Source organism: Dunckerocampus dactyliophorus, chromosome 12 (assembly GCF_027744805.1).
Source record: "Dunckerocampus dactyliophorus isolate RoL2022-P2 chromosome 12, RoL_Ddac_1.1, whole genome shotgun sequence".
In the NCBI taxonomy this organism is placed as follows: domain Eukaryota; kingdom Metazoa; phylum Chordata; class Actinopteri; order Syngnathiformes; family Syngnathidae; genus Dunckerocampus; species Dunckerocampus dactyliophorus.
Genome location: NC_072830.1, coordinates 1,803,306 through 1,818,579, shown reverse-complemented (window position 1 = coordinate 1,818,579; position 15,274 = coordinate 1,803,306). Strand labels below are relative to the sequence as shown.

The following is a 15,274-nucleotide window of genomic DNA, read 5'->3' as shown; positions in this document are numbered from 1 at the left end:
CCAGTCGTGTTAATAACTTGTGTTGGGAAAAAATCTGGTCTCTTCCTCAAAAATTTTTTGTGGTTAACAAAGTGAAAGAAGTGTCATTTAAAATCATTCACCGATGTTATCCATTTAAATCATTCTTTATCAAATTCAAGTATGATGATTTAGATCTGAAATGTGCTTTTTGTGACTCCCATACTGAGACTGTTGTTCATCTGTTCTGGAAATGTGAATATACCCGTAAACTGTGGCAAGATGTTTATAGATTTATTTTAGATCGTATCTGCTGGGATTTTGAGCTCCTCCTACAAAATGTCCTTTTTGCCTTCGTAAAGAATGATGCTCCAGCTGACAAAGAATATTTTTTAATTAATCTCATTTTAATTCTTGCAAAATTCTACATCCACAAATGTAAATTTGCCAAAGTGAAACCCCTTTTTTATGTTTTCATGAAAGCTGTACTTCAAATCAATATCCTCTGCTAATAACAAGAAAAAATCTGTTCTCCCACTTCAGTATCCTTAATTCAATTTAATTTTCATTGCTCATGTCCCCTGGTGTATCTTACTTTTATTATTATTGTTATTATTACACTGTTATTATTACACTTCTTACACTGCTTATTATGTATTTATTTATTTATTTGTTTGTTTGTTTGTTTGTTTATTTGTTTTATTTATTTGTTTTATTTATTTATCACTTTTCTGTTACGTTTTTATTTCTTTAATGTCGATTTTTGTATGATTTATTTTATGTGTTTGTGTTATCCAACTGTTGTTTTTTAATGCCCGTGGTTTGATGCACTGTTAATGTAATTTGTAAGGCATTAATAAAGTTGATTGAAAAAAAAGTTAAAAATAAAACAAATAAAATTGGACATCGTTTTCCTTTTGGTGTCAAGAAATACAACACGTTGCATACCAAGAAATATTAGCGATATCATAGTCATGATGTGTCGTCGTAAAGACATATGTCTTTATTACATTTTATCCCATTTATTTAATCTTCTTCTTCGGTCAATCGGTAGGCTAGATGATCATTTTATAGCATAGCAATGTTCCTATAATTAAACTAATTTAGTTTTATTGTCAATTTTCCCTGGGAGACATGTAAATAACTTCATCCAAAATCCATCCCCTGAGGTATGGTAATATTAGCTGCAACGCTCCGTGCCGCCTGTAGGGGGCGTAACACTTCTTCCTCCAGGTCCGCTGCATTACCACACGTCCTTACGGCGGTGAGGGTGTGGACGTAGGCACTGTACACACTCCTTGAAGACACTGGGACGCCGCTATTAACTTCTCATTCGGATACTTCATCTTAATATATCGGGTAAGTTCTCGCTTCTGACTTGATTTATTCCTGTATTGTGTTCGGTAAACCACGAAGCCGTTGTTTCACTTTTTACTCCAATGAGAGACGCTCGCTGAAGATTGTTGGTTAGCTTGCCTGCTAGCGAGCTAAAGCTGCCAAAATGTACCTTTTTGTTGCCATTAAGGTGTCTTACCCAGCCTGGATGTTTACTTTTGTCGTCTGAGGTGGGGGAAGGACGTGGAAAGAACCAGCAACACGATAAAGTTAAAGATATTTTCGTGTGTTAGCGAGAGGCGTTCATAGCATCTTTGCTAACCAGCGATACGATGTTAAAAGTATAGATAAACTACAAACACATTGCCGTCATTTTCAATGACTATATACTTATTTGAACGTCGGCTTAGTTATTCTACCGCTATTTCTAAGCTTGGCGTTTTCGTTTTTAAATGTAACATAAAGATCAACCATCAATGCACTTTAATCACATAAATCGTAGCTGTCAGTACACAAAATATTGCAACTGCAATGATTAATACTGCAATGCCGCTTTCAAGTTTGAGTCACAATTCCTCACTTTGCAACCTGCAAGTATTTTTTTGTTGTCGTTTGTTGTTTGAGAAGACCCTGAAAGGATCAACAAACACGATAGCATATGGGGAAAAACCTAGTTAAGTGTCAAAGTGACATAAAATTCCCGAATTTGTGCTGGAATTTTGGGATAAAGTGCTCTAAAAGTTTAAACAACTTTGAATGACATCAACAGACAAGGCAGGATGGAGCTATTTTCAATAATACCGTGCTTATTGTACTGTAATCTCAGTTATTCTACACCTATTTGTGAGTTTGGCATGTTTACATATACAAATAAAGCTGCAACCTGCAAATATGTGGTATTTTTTTTTGCAGGACCCTAAAAGCATCAACAAAAAGACTTTAGTCCACAGGGGAGATCCTAAAAGGTGTTAAAATGACAGAAATGTGTGATTTTGGGGGGGGGGGTGCTGGAATTGTGGCCTAAACTGCTCTCAGGGCCTTGAACCTGGAAATATTTTGACAGCAAACACAGTACACATTTTATATAACCTCCCTCTGCTGAAACAAACTCCAATTTGTAAAATAATAATTCAGACTAATCATAAAGGCTTGAAAAAACGGTCTTGCAGACACTTGAATCCTTGTTTATCATAGCTAATTGCTTCCAGAGCCGACCGTGATATGTGAATTTCCGCAAAGTAGGATTCCTATTAAAAAAAATGTATATTTTTGACGTTAGAGCAGAGAAAAACTGTTCCCGACTTTCTCAATACGGTTATTAACATTATTAGAGCCCTCTAGATATGAAATAACATTCCTGCAGTCACCTTTACAGTCATATTACCCAATATAGTGGACAAAATAAGAGTAAATTAATCATTCAAGACCTAAATAATGTGTATGTGTTACTATAAATGTGTTCCCCTCAGGGACCTGAGTGAGGGACGGACAGTAAGTGATATTAGCGGTTCAGAGTTGAGTTGCAGCTTTGCATGGGTAATGGCCGCAATAGTAGCCCGTGTATAATTAAGGATTTTTTTTAGGATTATTGTGCCTGTTGTGAGCTCACTCAAACCTGCAATAAAAGGCTCTTACTTTGGCGATCAAGTCTGGTCCTTGTGTGTCTCAGCGAACATTACAGTATCATAACTGGCACCTACTGGCGCCAGTGCAGAGTACTGCCTTTTATTCACGTCTTTGAATGTGTCTTCTGAATGTCTTATATGTATTTGAGTTCATTCAGCCATTTCTATGTTTAAAGATGTTTCATTTAGGTGGAAAATACACAACATTGGCTTAAATGTGCCTGCTTTTGAGTAATTATAGGCCGTACTCAACCATGAAATGCCGTGATTTATTAATGAATGTGTTTTTGAATTTGAAGCGCGACGTGGAGATTTCTATTTTGTACATTTTTAGCTGCATGGGAGGGGCTGCACACAATAACGTCACAATGCCACAATAACGCATTATTGTCTTTGTTAGGCGTTGTACTCTCATGGTATACCTAATGCCGTGTCCACTGGGTGTACAGTTTGTGTTGTGAGTCAGCGTTATGACTGGTGTGTGTGCGTGCACCCAGTGTGACACACTTGTGCAATGTCTTCTTCCTTAGTAGCTTGGATGCTATCATGTTAGCAACACAACACCATTGTGTATTTGTTTCCTGAACGCAAGTTTTTACATTTCAGGGTTGTGTGAGTGCCGCCACCCCCTCAAGGCTGTGCAGTCGTGTCCCTCACTGTTTTGGGTGAGGGACGGATGCACGCCACAACCCCCGCTGGCTAAAACCTTCCCCCCCCACCACCCGTCTCGACCGTTGGCTTCGTCGACTCTCTCAGGTTCGCCTTAAAATCTCGAGTGCCCCATCCAAGATGGATGACATCTTCACGCAGTGTCGAGAAGGCAACGCCGTGGCTGTGCGCCTGTGGTTGGACAACACCGAAAATGACCTAAACCAAGGGTGAGTTTTACACTGTTTACACATTCAACCGGCGGCCCGTGGGCCAAATTTGGCCTCGGAATGACGTCAGAACTGCCTGCGAGTTCACTTCAAAACATAATCTTTGAGTAGCTTTTTTTTGCAGGATGTCCTTAACAGTGCTCCTGTCACATAGATGATCTTTGACAGCATAGTATATGTCCTGTTCATTTATTGCTATATAAGCCATTTGTTTAAAGTAAGAGTAAAAATGTGAAGGACTGGGCATACAAAATAGGTCCAATAGTCAAGCACCAATTTAGTTGAGTAACTGTGGTTTAAACTGTCAGTATGATGGTAGACTTCACCACAGTTCCTTCAGTCACTTCCGCACACGGTTAGCAAACTTGAACTTGGACTCTCTGCTGCAAGCAGCCCGTTTGTTTGTCCCCTGAGGGATGCTGGCCTGGGATTGAACCCATTTCCTCGGAAGCGTGTGTTTATATGTCCTGAATGCCAGCAGAATCCTTCAAAAGCGTGACGCCTGCACAGGAAGCTCACTACGCTGGCACTTAGCAGGCTTCCCGATGACATCCAGCGTCTGCACAGGACTGTGTGGAGAAATGGAGCCATTTCCTTGCAATGACTGACATGTCAACGCTCACATGAAACATGCTACAGGGATCCGAATGCCCCATCAGGGTGCTTGGAATTTTTGGAGCTTTGTACTGGCTAAATGAGAGCGGCAGCGAGTAACATAGAATTCATGCCACGTCTCTTTTTGTGTCTTTAATAACCCCCTTGACAGAGCAAATATGCTCCACAGCAGCAAATGTCTGTGGATATAATCATCCCCATGGGTGACTTTTCCATTAGCCGATTGCATCATGTCAGGTTCCTCCTACCCCCCCTCTCTGGCTGATATATCGTCTCTAGCGGCTGGAGCGCTTTTCACTTTTTCATCCACGCTGCAGTGATGTTTGAGTATAAGTTTACAATCCAGAGCAACCTTTTAAAGAAGAACACCCCTGACATTGTACATTTCCTACATTTTGGGCAAAAAATATGCATCTACAGTCACACAAACCATCAAGAGTTTGAACCGCTGTCGTACGTCACGGAAGACTCAGGCTCAGCGAGTGCTCTTTGTGCAAGTGGGGTTTTTTGCAAAGAAAAGGGGTCAGCATCAACAAGCTGTATGAAAAGAAGAAAAAGTCATATACGCCACCACCCGTTGAGCTGAGGTAGATTGTTTTGTTTTTATTAATTTACAGTGGAAAAGCGGGCCTTACATCGCAACGCACGTGCCCCTACGTGCAAAAATGGGGAGAATCGCAAGAGACACGCATGTGGCCCGCACGTATTTTCAAACACGCAGACAGCACGCAAAGACCATCGGAAGAATGTCGGGATTCAAATTATTTTCTGCGATCACACAGGAAAACCTTGCACGCAGCCAGGTTGTAAGGGCCACCGATATTATCATCCCGATATTGGTATAAAAATGTAATATTGGTCAATATCGTGATTTTCCTTATAATGAAAGCTGATAATAAACCTAATGCTGTGCGTATTTGCCGGCATGCATGTGATGACCTCATCAAACCGCCTCCCAAGCGTGTAAGCAGCTTTGAGTGGCTACTAGCAAACTAGCTCGCTCTTTCCATTCCATGCATCCATTTTTTTTATGCTGTTTATCCTCACTAGTTGGAATGTTACCATTCCAGGAAGTAAGCGACGGTGAAATCTGACACTGTGTGTGCGCTCTCGACGAGGAGAGTCCATCGGGACGTCCGTGAAAATGCTGCTTTTTCATATGATATCGGGTGTATTTTCATTCTTATGCATGTTTGTTAGGGAGATGACTTCTTCCTCTTCAATTTCGTATGGGAGCGTTGGACCACCTCGACTCATACGACTGCTTCGAATGTTTAGTCCAACTTTAAGCCTTTCAAACACATGAATGGGAGCTTCAGGATGAGATCAAATTTATGGAGGATATAAATTCACCTTAATATCTATCTGCAGATGAACGTTCATTCAAATCGGATGGTGCGAAATATTATAATTTTAGAATGACTATGTACATGCAATTTGTAGTGGTGCGTGGAAACCAATACATATAATACAAGACTGCTAGGCATCCATGAAGAATGGCTACTCACAGCCTAAGCCTAATCGCAAATATTTCTCAGATGTTGTACAATGTTTTTTACAGCCACGTGGAGAAGCTAATTGCTGATGCTGTATCCATTAGCTTCACAAGACATGTGTTATTTCCTCCACAGGAGACATGTGTGTTACACATATTGGTATCGGTTTGTTTCTCCGTGGTCGTGCGAGGATCCTCATGGTGTTTTTTGTGGTGCTGCTTCAGATGTGTGATGATGTTGGAGTGAGCCCTCCTATCAACACACGCATACATGCAAATGTCAGTTATTGACCTGTATTTTTTTTAATCGTTCGATGAATCGCTTTATCGATTATCGTGACAGGCCTCAGAGTGCCACAATTGGAGAGTTTAAATGCAGGCTGATATAATTGGATACTAATTTTTTTGCTGATGTCATCCATATCGGATCGGGCCACCACTAGTCCATAGAGAGGATCATGAAATCAAATCTGGAATCAAGCAGATTTTTCCCCCCATTAATTTCTGCAGTAAAAAGTCCCTTCCAAATATTAAGCAGTCAGCTTGGGCTCGACCTCCAAGACTTTATCTCCATCTTTAAGTGAAATACTTCACGGGTTGTTTACGCCGATGCAACGCACCAGTGGAAGCGTAGTAGCGGAATGCTGGATCTCCTTACAAGGAATAACACGCAGCAACCCGCCGCCTCCGGAGGATTATTATGGTGGGCCGGACTGGAGGAGTTCAGTGTGCCCAGACAGACAATCTTAGCGTGTACGTGTTTGTGTATCACAGTGACAGGAATGCACATCACCTCCCCCCTCCTCCACTCATGCTTTTTCAACATTCCTCTCTCAGTGTTTGTAAGAGTTAATTATACCTTTCCCCTCTTGTTGATATAAAGTCTTCAGCTGCTGCACTCAAGGATTGCGGTATGGCATCGCTAACGAGCCAGGAGGCGGCAGCGGCCACCTCTGACCTTTAACTACCCCCCACTGGCGGGATGGTGAGGTGTTTTGCCTCAAACAGAGCAGCGAGCGAGCTCTTGCTTCGTGTTTCCTTTGACTTAACAGCTAAACCACAGACTTAGCTCTTGCCTTTATTTAGCTAAAAAAAACATCTACCTCCAGTAGCGGCGCAGGCAGAGTTACGTGGTGTGAAGAGCAAAGGCTCCTTGTTTGGGAAGGTGGGAGGTTTACAGGGTGAATAGGGATTTTATATATAACTCCCTTTGTCAGGGCGGCACTAAGCAGACTTTTAGTGGTGGCCATAACTCCTGTGGACATGTTTTATGAATGAGTTCAAATTGGTGTTTTTTTTCCTTTGGGTTAGGCATTTAAAATGATTATTATATTTAATAGAAATGAATCATCCCATGTTAAGAAGTCATTTTCTTGTTTGAAGAGCTGGCGTTGCTGTGCAGGGCTCGTTTTCTGGCTTTTGCGTCTGCCAGACTGAGGGCTGTTGGCAGGTGAAAGTGCCTGAAATAAATGATCACAGCCAGTGAGGAGGGGGCTGAGCCAGCACTGCCTTTGGGGTGTGTGGATGAAGCCCAGCTTTAAAGAGAAAATCCATCCCATAAAAGTCCTCCGCGAGCAGAAATACACACAAGAAACCAGAGAGCTGCTCGCCGTCCATCCAGTGTGCCAACACTTTGTCCATCATTTCAGACTGAATGTTCATTGCATCCCAACAATTAACATTCAGTGCTGCCTTGACACGTTTCTTACGTTGTGGGAATAATTTAAAGGCCTGCTATAATGCTACATGTCAACAGTAACGTGTCCTTTTAGCCTGTTTATGATCAGTAAATTAGCAATACTGCCATCTGCAGGCCTGGGGTGGAATAATATTGCCTTGCGCATGTCAGACAGACATGGTTAGGACTGCTGTATATTATGTGTAGTCTGAGTTAGCACCAGACATCCTCCCTTAAAGTGATTATGCAGGGATTTGTGCCCTCATAAAGTTGGACTAATTAGTTTTTAGGGTTTGGCCTTTTGCTCAGACAGGAAATTCTCCCGCTCGATGCACTGATAGGCTTGTGTCGTGGGACTGAGGGGGTCTGTGTTCGTGGGACTTTGAGCCATGAAAGACATGTTAACACAAGCCGGTGAATGGGCGGTTCAGATTCCTACATAATGCTTCTTCAGTACTCGGGACTTGCTTTGTGCTGCATGCGGACTTGCCATCAAAAAAAGGAGTCAGTGGAGGAGATGAGGTAGTGGATAACAAAACGGTGGGGAGGTGACCAAAGCCAGCAGAGAAATGAATAAATGACACAGAGCAGATGGAGCACATGCTTGTGCAGCCTTGCTCACTGTCCTTATAAGGACTGCAGCCAATGATCTGGTTGATGTTTTATGATCCAGCCTGATTGACTTTGCCAGTGCGCCATCACTCTTTGGCTGACACAAGCCTCGCCGTGCTGCACGTGTCACTGACAATGTCACACAATGAAGAAGACGGGTTGTCCGTCCAGCTATTTGTGATACAATAAATCACAAGAGATCGTGTTTGTCAGAATAACCACTTCTGACGTTGTGCCTTGAAAAAACTTTAAGGTCATCTTGATGCTGTCAAGGGTGTTCACAATCGTGATTTGATTTTCTGCTATGGACCACAGCCGAGTGTGATGGATCGGACAGCGTTCGTGATGGATTGTGGCAGGAAATTCAAGCTTCCAAAACAATAATGTGTCTTGGTGGTATTTTTCTCAGCTTAGATTCCATGGACCGGTTTTAAAAACGATGGACTTAAAAAGCATCAACGTTCCTCTGTTGAACGTGCAAACAGAGCTGTACAGCAAGGAAACTGTGGCTCTGACTAGGTACCAGCTCTTGTAGTTTTTCTATGTGCTTTCCGCTATTTAGTCCACGTAGATTTCATATTTCACCAGAACCATTCCAGGGTATTTTTTGACCAAGACCCACCTCTGCACACGAGGGCCTGGACGATAGCATTAAAAAGAAATGTCACTGTCTCTCCCACTGCAGGGACGACCACGGCTTCAGTCCTCTGCACTGGGCGTGCAGGGAGGGCCGCTCCAGCGTCGTGGACATGCTCATCATGAGAGGCGCCCGCATCAACGTCATGAACCGCGGAGACGACACGCCCTTGCACCTGGCTGCCAGCCACGGACATCGGGACATCGTGGGCAAGGTACATTTACAGAAACTTTGGGTCACGTGCACCACTGAGTCAGACTTCAACCTCAAAGTGATGCAGCCTTGCCTTATTGTTGATGTGTCTTTATAATTGCATCATAGGGTGTTGTGAAAGCTCTAGTCTCATCCATTGTCTTGTCTGTTCTTGCACACATCAAGATGAAAGAAGCACTTTGTAACTTGTTTATGTCATGTTGAGCCAGGATGTTTTTAATATATAATGATGTCGCTTATTTCACGCGCTCAAGTGCTGACGGCTTGAAGCTACCCTGTGTCCAAAACACACCCAACATCTTGTCTTCAGCTCCACTTTGTGTCTTGTTTTTTTGTTGTAGTTACCTGTGTAAGAATTTGCCCTGCTGGTGTAGTTGTGATGTGCAGAGCTCAGTGTGTCTGCAAAATAAAAGAGATTTATCGCTGAACACCGTGCTCTGCCGTCTGCTTCGGAACCTGTCATAATCTGTCAGGTTGGTGGTATTGTTGGCAGGGCTTGTTAGTCTCAGATGTGCCATGGCATGAGTTCTAACTGCTGCAGGGTGTCGGAATTAGAAATGCCGCCAGGCAGATATGCAGTTTAATATTAGGCACATCTCGGTAGGCTGCAGTCTCAGCAAGCCTCTTGTGTTTCTGCTCTCTTCCGGCTTTGCTGTGTGCGCGCAACCCAAACAAACTCTACCTGTCCTCTTCAACAGTTAATCCTTTGTTTGTTTTGTAGCTGATTCAGTGCAAAGCAGACACCAATGCAGCCAACGAACACGGGAACACACCACTGCATTACGCCTGCTTCTGGGGCCAAGACTTAGTGGCGGAGGTTAGAGCGCCCCCCTGTGGCGTCCAAGTGGAAGTCTCTGTTAAATGTGCTGAACTACGCTTTCTCTTGACTCAGGACCTGGTGAACAATGGGGCTCAGGTGAGCATCTGTAACAAATATGGGGAAACTCCTCTGGATAAAGCCAAACCTCATCTGCGAGAGCTCCTCAGAGGTATCCCATCACACCCGCCACTTGGTAGTTCAAGTCATTTCTCCTGTTTGCTTCTGAGTGCTCATTTTTCCCCTTTCACACAGAAAAAGCTGAGAAAATGGGACAGAACTTGACCAAAATTCCCTTCAAGGACACCTTTTGGAAAGGCACCACCAGAACTCGACCCCGTGAGTCCACTACTTAGTTTTATTTTTTTCCACCTGCTGCTGAATAATGCCGGGTCAGTTACCACATGAATAGTTAATTTCTTGAAAATGGTTCTACTCGTCACTTAAGTATCTTTCTTCCTCGTGTTTCAAGGCAACGGCACGTTGAACAAACATGCGGGCATTGACTATAAACAGCTCTCTCTCCTGGCTAGAATAAATGAGAACCAGTCTGGAGAGGTACGTTTACACTAATGATGCAATGTTGTTTTGATACAAATAATCTGAATGGAATACGACTTCATCTGTCATTATCTAGTTGTGGCAAGGGCGCTGGCAAGGAAACGAGATTGTGGTCAAAGTGCTAAAGGTTCGTGACTGGACCACGAGGAAAAGCAGAGACTTCAACGAGGAGTATCCCAAACTCAGGTTCTTATCTTAAGTCTATTTTCTCTTTCTGTGATCTCTTCTCTTGCGATCACCCATTTGTCTGTTGTTCAACCAAACTGTGAGTTCTGTTTAGTTTCACTGGGGTTGTGTCTCACACTCCTGTTGATGTCAAAACCTGTCTTGGGTCTGTCTTCCTCCTCGTCCTCATCCTTGCTGCACCACCCCAGGATTTTTTCCCACCCGAATGTCCTACCCATGTTGGGAGCATGTCAGTCTCCTCCCGCCCCTCACCCCATCATCATCACACACTGGATGCCTTATGGCTCCCTCTACAACGTGCTGCATGAGGGCACCAGTGAGTACTTTTCACACATGTATTGTCTCTTGTTGTCCCACACGTTATTTTTCTCACTGTCTATACAGTACATCCTCACTATTTTCGTGCATTACATTCTGAGACCACCCGTGAATAGCAAATAAACACAAGTAATTGAGACACCCATAAAAATGTCTATTTTGACACTCTTAATAAAGCGTGGCTTATGCTGCTGCATCAAGGCGACTCCGCTACACGCTCCTCCCCCTCCAAACTCTTTTGCCTGCTTGACGTTGATGTTTTCCGCAACTTATCAAAATAAAGCGCAGTGAAACATTTTTATAATATTTTACATCTTTTCAACTAATTGTGGTCAATGTGTGCGTAAATAATAGGCTGTAAATGTATCTATATAGCATATATATCAATTCATACAATATATTACTTAAAACTTACTTGTTTAAAAAAAACAACACATTTTTAAGGTGTGGCGGCTTTTATTTTGTAGTGGCGCACCGCCACGATCGATTACATGGAGTGGAAACCCCACCGCTGCCATGTTGCATGCTTCATGCTGTATTATTATGCTGTACATAATATGCGTCACTATCACATATTTATAAATGATTACCCACTTATATTATATTGTATATACTTAGATTCTATATGTATCTCAATGTAAATGCCTTTTTCTTTTTGTGATGTTTGTGCTTCATCCTGGTGTCAGACTTTGTGGTGGACCAGACGCAGGCGGTGAAGTTTGCTCTGGACATTGCCTGCGGGATGGCCTTCTTGCACACGCTTGAACCCATGATCCCTCGCCACTACCTGAACAGTAAGAGCATCATGGTGAGAAGACCTATCGTCATGCATAAATGTACAATACGTGCACAACAATACAGTATATGGACAACGATTGCGGTTGATGGAACTATAATTGATCGACTTTCTAACTGGATCGAGCAACGTGAGAGACCACTGCTTATTGCACCACCTATAAAATCATTTGGATGATTGTATGCGACTAACGTACTGTAATGGCAACGGTTTGGGAAGGTTCCTTTCCGTTCCCAGTGCTTAAAGCGAGGGCCATAAAGGCACGCTTGGATGAGATTGTTGTGGAAGAAGTCCATCATCATCTTACAGAAAGTCTTGCCTGAAGAGTGGAGTCTGTTTTAACTGCAGCTCAACATTTTGTTTTATTTTCACATCGTGTAGGTATGATGTCCCAATACTTTTGTCCATATAGTGCATGTAATGTCCTGCGAGGATGCAGTGTCCCTTTCACTCAGGACAGGAGTGACATCTTTATTCTGGCGTCTCCACAGATAGATGAAGACATGACAGCCAGGATCAGCATGGCAGACGTCAAGTTCAGCTTCCAGTGTCCCGGCAGGATGTACTCGCCCGCTTGGGTCGCCCCTGAGGGTACGTGTCACAGATGCCGCGCAGATCCAAAATGACAGCTGGAGCGAGAATGATGGTGTTTTTTTTGGGGGGGGGGGCAACTCTGTAAATAAAATGCAATCTCCATCTCCAGAGAAGCACTGTGTCTTATCTAAACTGATTAGAAAGAAAGCACAGAGGAATTGAGATGAGAATAATGTTTTGAAAAGACACAGATGCACAAAAATGTAATTGCCGTGTGAAATGCGGTGCTTCTGCCGATAATTCACCAATTTAACAAAACATTAGACACGGCCATCTGTGCGACTTGCATGGTTCTAACGTTGCACGCTTGCTCTCGCTGGTGGTCAGCCCTGCAGAAAAAGCCGGAAGAGATCAACCGACGGTCAGCAGACATGTGGAGCTTTGCTGTGCTGCTGTGGGAGCTGGTGACCAGGGAGGTGCCCTTTGCAGACCTCTCCAACATGGAGATTGGCATGAAGGTTAGAAAAGACGAGTGTAGTCTTGGGTTCAGACATATTGACTGTTTTTTTTTTTTTACTTGCCGAATTTGAAAACTCATTATATGTAACAGTTTAATAATGATTTGGAGTGCATGAGAATGTGGAAAGAAAACATTGCTCTTTTTGACCACATGGTTATTTATTAACAAGCGAATTGGCAGCTGCGTTTCTGTCAGACTACCCCAGCGCAGCTGTGGCTACAGATGTAGATTGCCACCACCAGTGTGTGACTGAGCAGTGAATGAATAATGGGATCACATCATTGTGAACGCTTTGGGTGCCTTGAAAAGTGCTATAAAAATCTAATCTATTATTATTAATAGCAGTGGGGAGCAAACTCCTGTCACATAGGGACCTTTGAAGTGTGTTTATTGCATTAGAACGGGGGCTCGCGACTGCTTTTTTTATTGGCCCATGGCACATTGTAAAAATACGATTAAACAATAAAAATAAAAAATAAAAAAGCAACAGCAAAAATGAAGAAAAGCGGTAATTTTACAAGAATAAAGACAAAATATCAAGGGAGTAAAGTCATGATATTAACAGAAAAAAATAGCATAAAGGTGAAATATTACAGGAAAAAGTTGTAATATAAGAAACAAACCAAACAAAGAATTAAGTTAAAATTTTAGGAAAATGAGGTTGGGTAGATGCTATAATGTTATGATAGTAAAGTCAAAATATTATGAGAATAAGTTGTATTAGTATGAGGAAAAAAATGTACATGGAGAACATTGAAATACTTAAATACTTAAATAAACATTAAAAAAACAGTCAAAAAGTAATATGAGGAGAAACCGTTCATAATAATAATAAATGATAAAATGAATAAATATATATTTTATTATAATATATTAAATATTTTGTTTGGGCTTCTTTTTAAAAAAAAAAATGTAAAAGCGGCTCCCGCATCTTTTGATTTTTCAGTATGCGGCCCTCAGTGGAAATAGTTTGGACACCCCTGCATTAGAACCTTAGAAGCAGACACACTGACACGTCGGTTGTACACAACAAATGTAACATGCATGAGTTTCACACCACCAGCTGAGTTGCACAACCCACATTTTGAAATCGCATGCAGAGATAGATAAAGCTACTGGAGGCTGACCATTCATGATACTTGAAATGCATGGACTGACGTTATGTGGAGTTAAAAACTACATCAAGCGGTTGTCTACAGCCACAGCTGTTAATGTCATTGTTTTTTGTTTTTTTTTACCCAACGCTCATTCGAGACGTCTGCGGTTATTTTATGACAGTTTAGTAAACACCTATACACCCACAATTATCCTGGTCTCTGTTGTCCTTCAGGTGGCCTTGGAAGGCTTGAGACCCACAATTCCCCCCGGCATTTCCCCCCACATCTGTAAGCTGATGAAGATATGCATGAACGAGGACCCGGCCAAGAGGCCCAAATTTGACATGATTGTGCCCATTCTGGAAAAGATGCAGGACAAGTGAAAGGAAGCCCCTCCATTTGTAGTGGACATCTTACCACGGATGTTGGCACTTGCCAGTATTGCCTTAAACTTCTTTTTTTTTTCTTCTTCTTAACGCAGCATTGAGTAACAGCTTCTCAGCAGCAGTTTTTTTTTTTCAATGTGTTTTTTTTTGTCGTCATTGCTGATGCAGTCTTCTCAGGAGCTCAGCAAGACTCTCCATCATGTTGACTGTAATCGAATGGACTGAATACAAGGGGCTGAATATATAACCTGTGGAGGGGAGCACCACGCATCGCCTCAGCGGGTTTTATTTGCATCGTAATGGTCTTTTTACGCTGGAAACTTGTGCCGTGGAACATACTACCCCAAAGCAGGTCTTTTCCAGACCTGTCAGCATTTCTAGCAGAAAGTTAGGATGTGTAAAGCTGTCCAATCCAAAGTGTTTCTCCGACATCATCTAATAATTACTTTTCTTTTTCAGTGTGTTACAGATTGCTAATTTGCTCCTTTTTATTTTGAAATATAAATCCACTATTTTTACTTAACACCCGATTAAAAAAAAATAAATAAATCTACCCCAAATGTGCATTTAATTATGACATTGAAGTCTTTCAGCTGTACAACATCAATTCAAAAGTGCCTGCGTTGAGACGTGTTATTTTTATGTTGAATTGTGGCAAACATGCAATCCTGTCTCCCAGACTGTAAATCAACACATATACTTGCAGCATTGGTATTGTTTCTTGACTTGTTTTATGATAATATTCTGGCTTTTACTGCTTCTTTTTCTTACTTGCATTCATTGGCCCACTCATGTATCTCATTCGTCCTTTCTGTGCCTCCACCAGCTCTGCTTGTTTGTGCCCAATCACAGGTTGCTGAAGCCAAAATCTAAAGCAACCTTTACAAATGTATGTATTTATATATATATGAGTATATTAAAAGGAAAAGACGTGTAGCTTTTCTGTGTGTTTTCATAAATGAAAGCTAAAATCCTGGTTGTGGTGCATTCAGTGCTCATTCATAGTACGACAG

General features: G+C 42.0%; 1 protein-coding gene across 1 annotated transcript; it reads left to right on the top strand.

The window, feature by feature from the left end:
- Nucleotides 1–1,174: 1,174 nt before the first annotated feature.
- On the top strand, nucleotides 1,175–15,197 carry ilk (integrin-linked kinase). Its single transcript, XM_054795005.1, has 13 exons — nucleotides 1,175–1,317; nucleotides 3,525–3,796; nucleotides 8,882–9,047; nucleotides 9,768–9,863; nucleotides 9,939–10,035; nucleotides 10,119–10,202; nucleotides 10,336–10,421; nucleotides 10,501–10,610; nucleotides 10,799–10,926; nucleotides 11,615–11,736; nucleotides 12,216–12,315; nucleotides 12,646–12,776; nucleotides 14,109–15,197. Exons 2-13 carry the CDS (start codon nucleotides 3,708–3,710, stop codon nucleotides 14,256–14,258), a joined length of 1,359 nt encoding a protein of 452 aa, XP_054650980.1. The 5' UTR covers nucleotides 1,175–1,317; nucleotides 3,525–3,707; the 3' UTR covers nucleotides 14,259–15,197.
- The last annotated feature ends 77 nt before the right edge of the window (nucleotides 15,198–15,274 follow it).

What these genes read in the sequence shown, in the direction of transcription:
- ilk (XM_054795005.1), top strand. Translation starts at nt 3,708, where the DNA reads ATGGATGACATCTTCACGCAGTGTCGAGAAGGCAACGCCGTGGCTGTG. An exon ending in TCTGCGAGAGCTCCTCAGAG is followed by an intron (nt 10,036 to 10,118) that starts GTATCCCATCAC and finishes CCTTTCACACAG; the next exon opens with AAAAAGCTGAGAAAATGGGA. An exon ending in CGCTTGGGTCGCCCCTGAGG is followed by an intron (nt 12,316 to 12,645) that starts GTACGTGTCACA and finishes GCTGGTGGTCAG; the next exon opens with CCCTGCAGAAAAAGCCGGAA.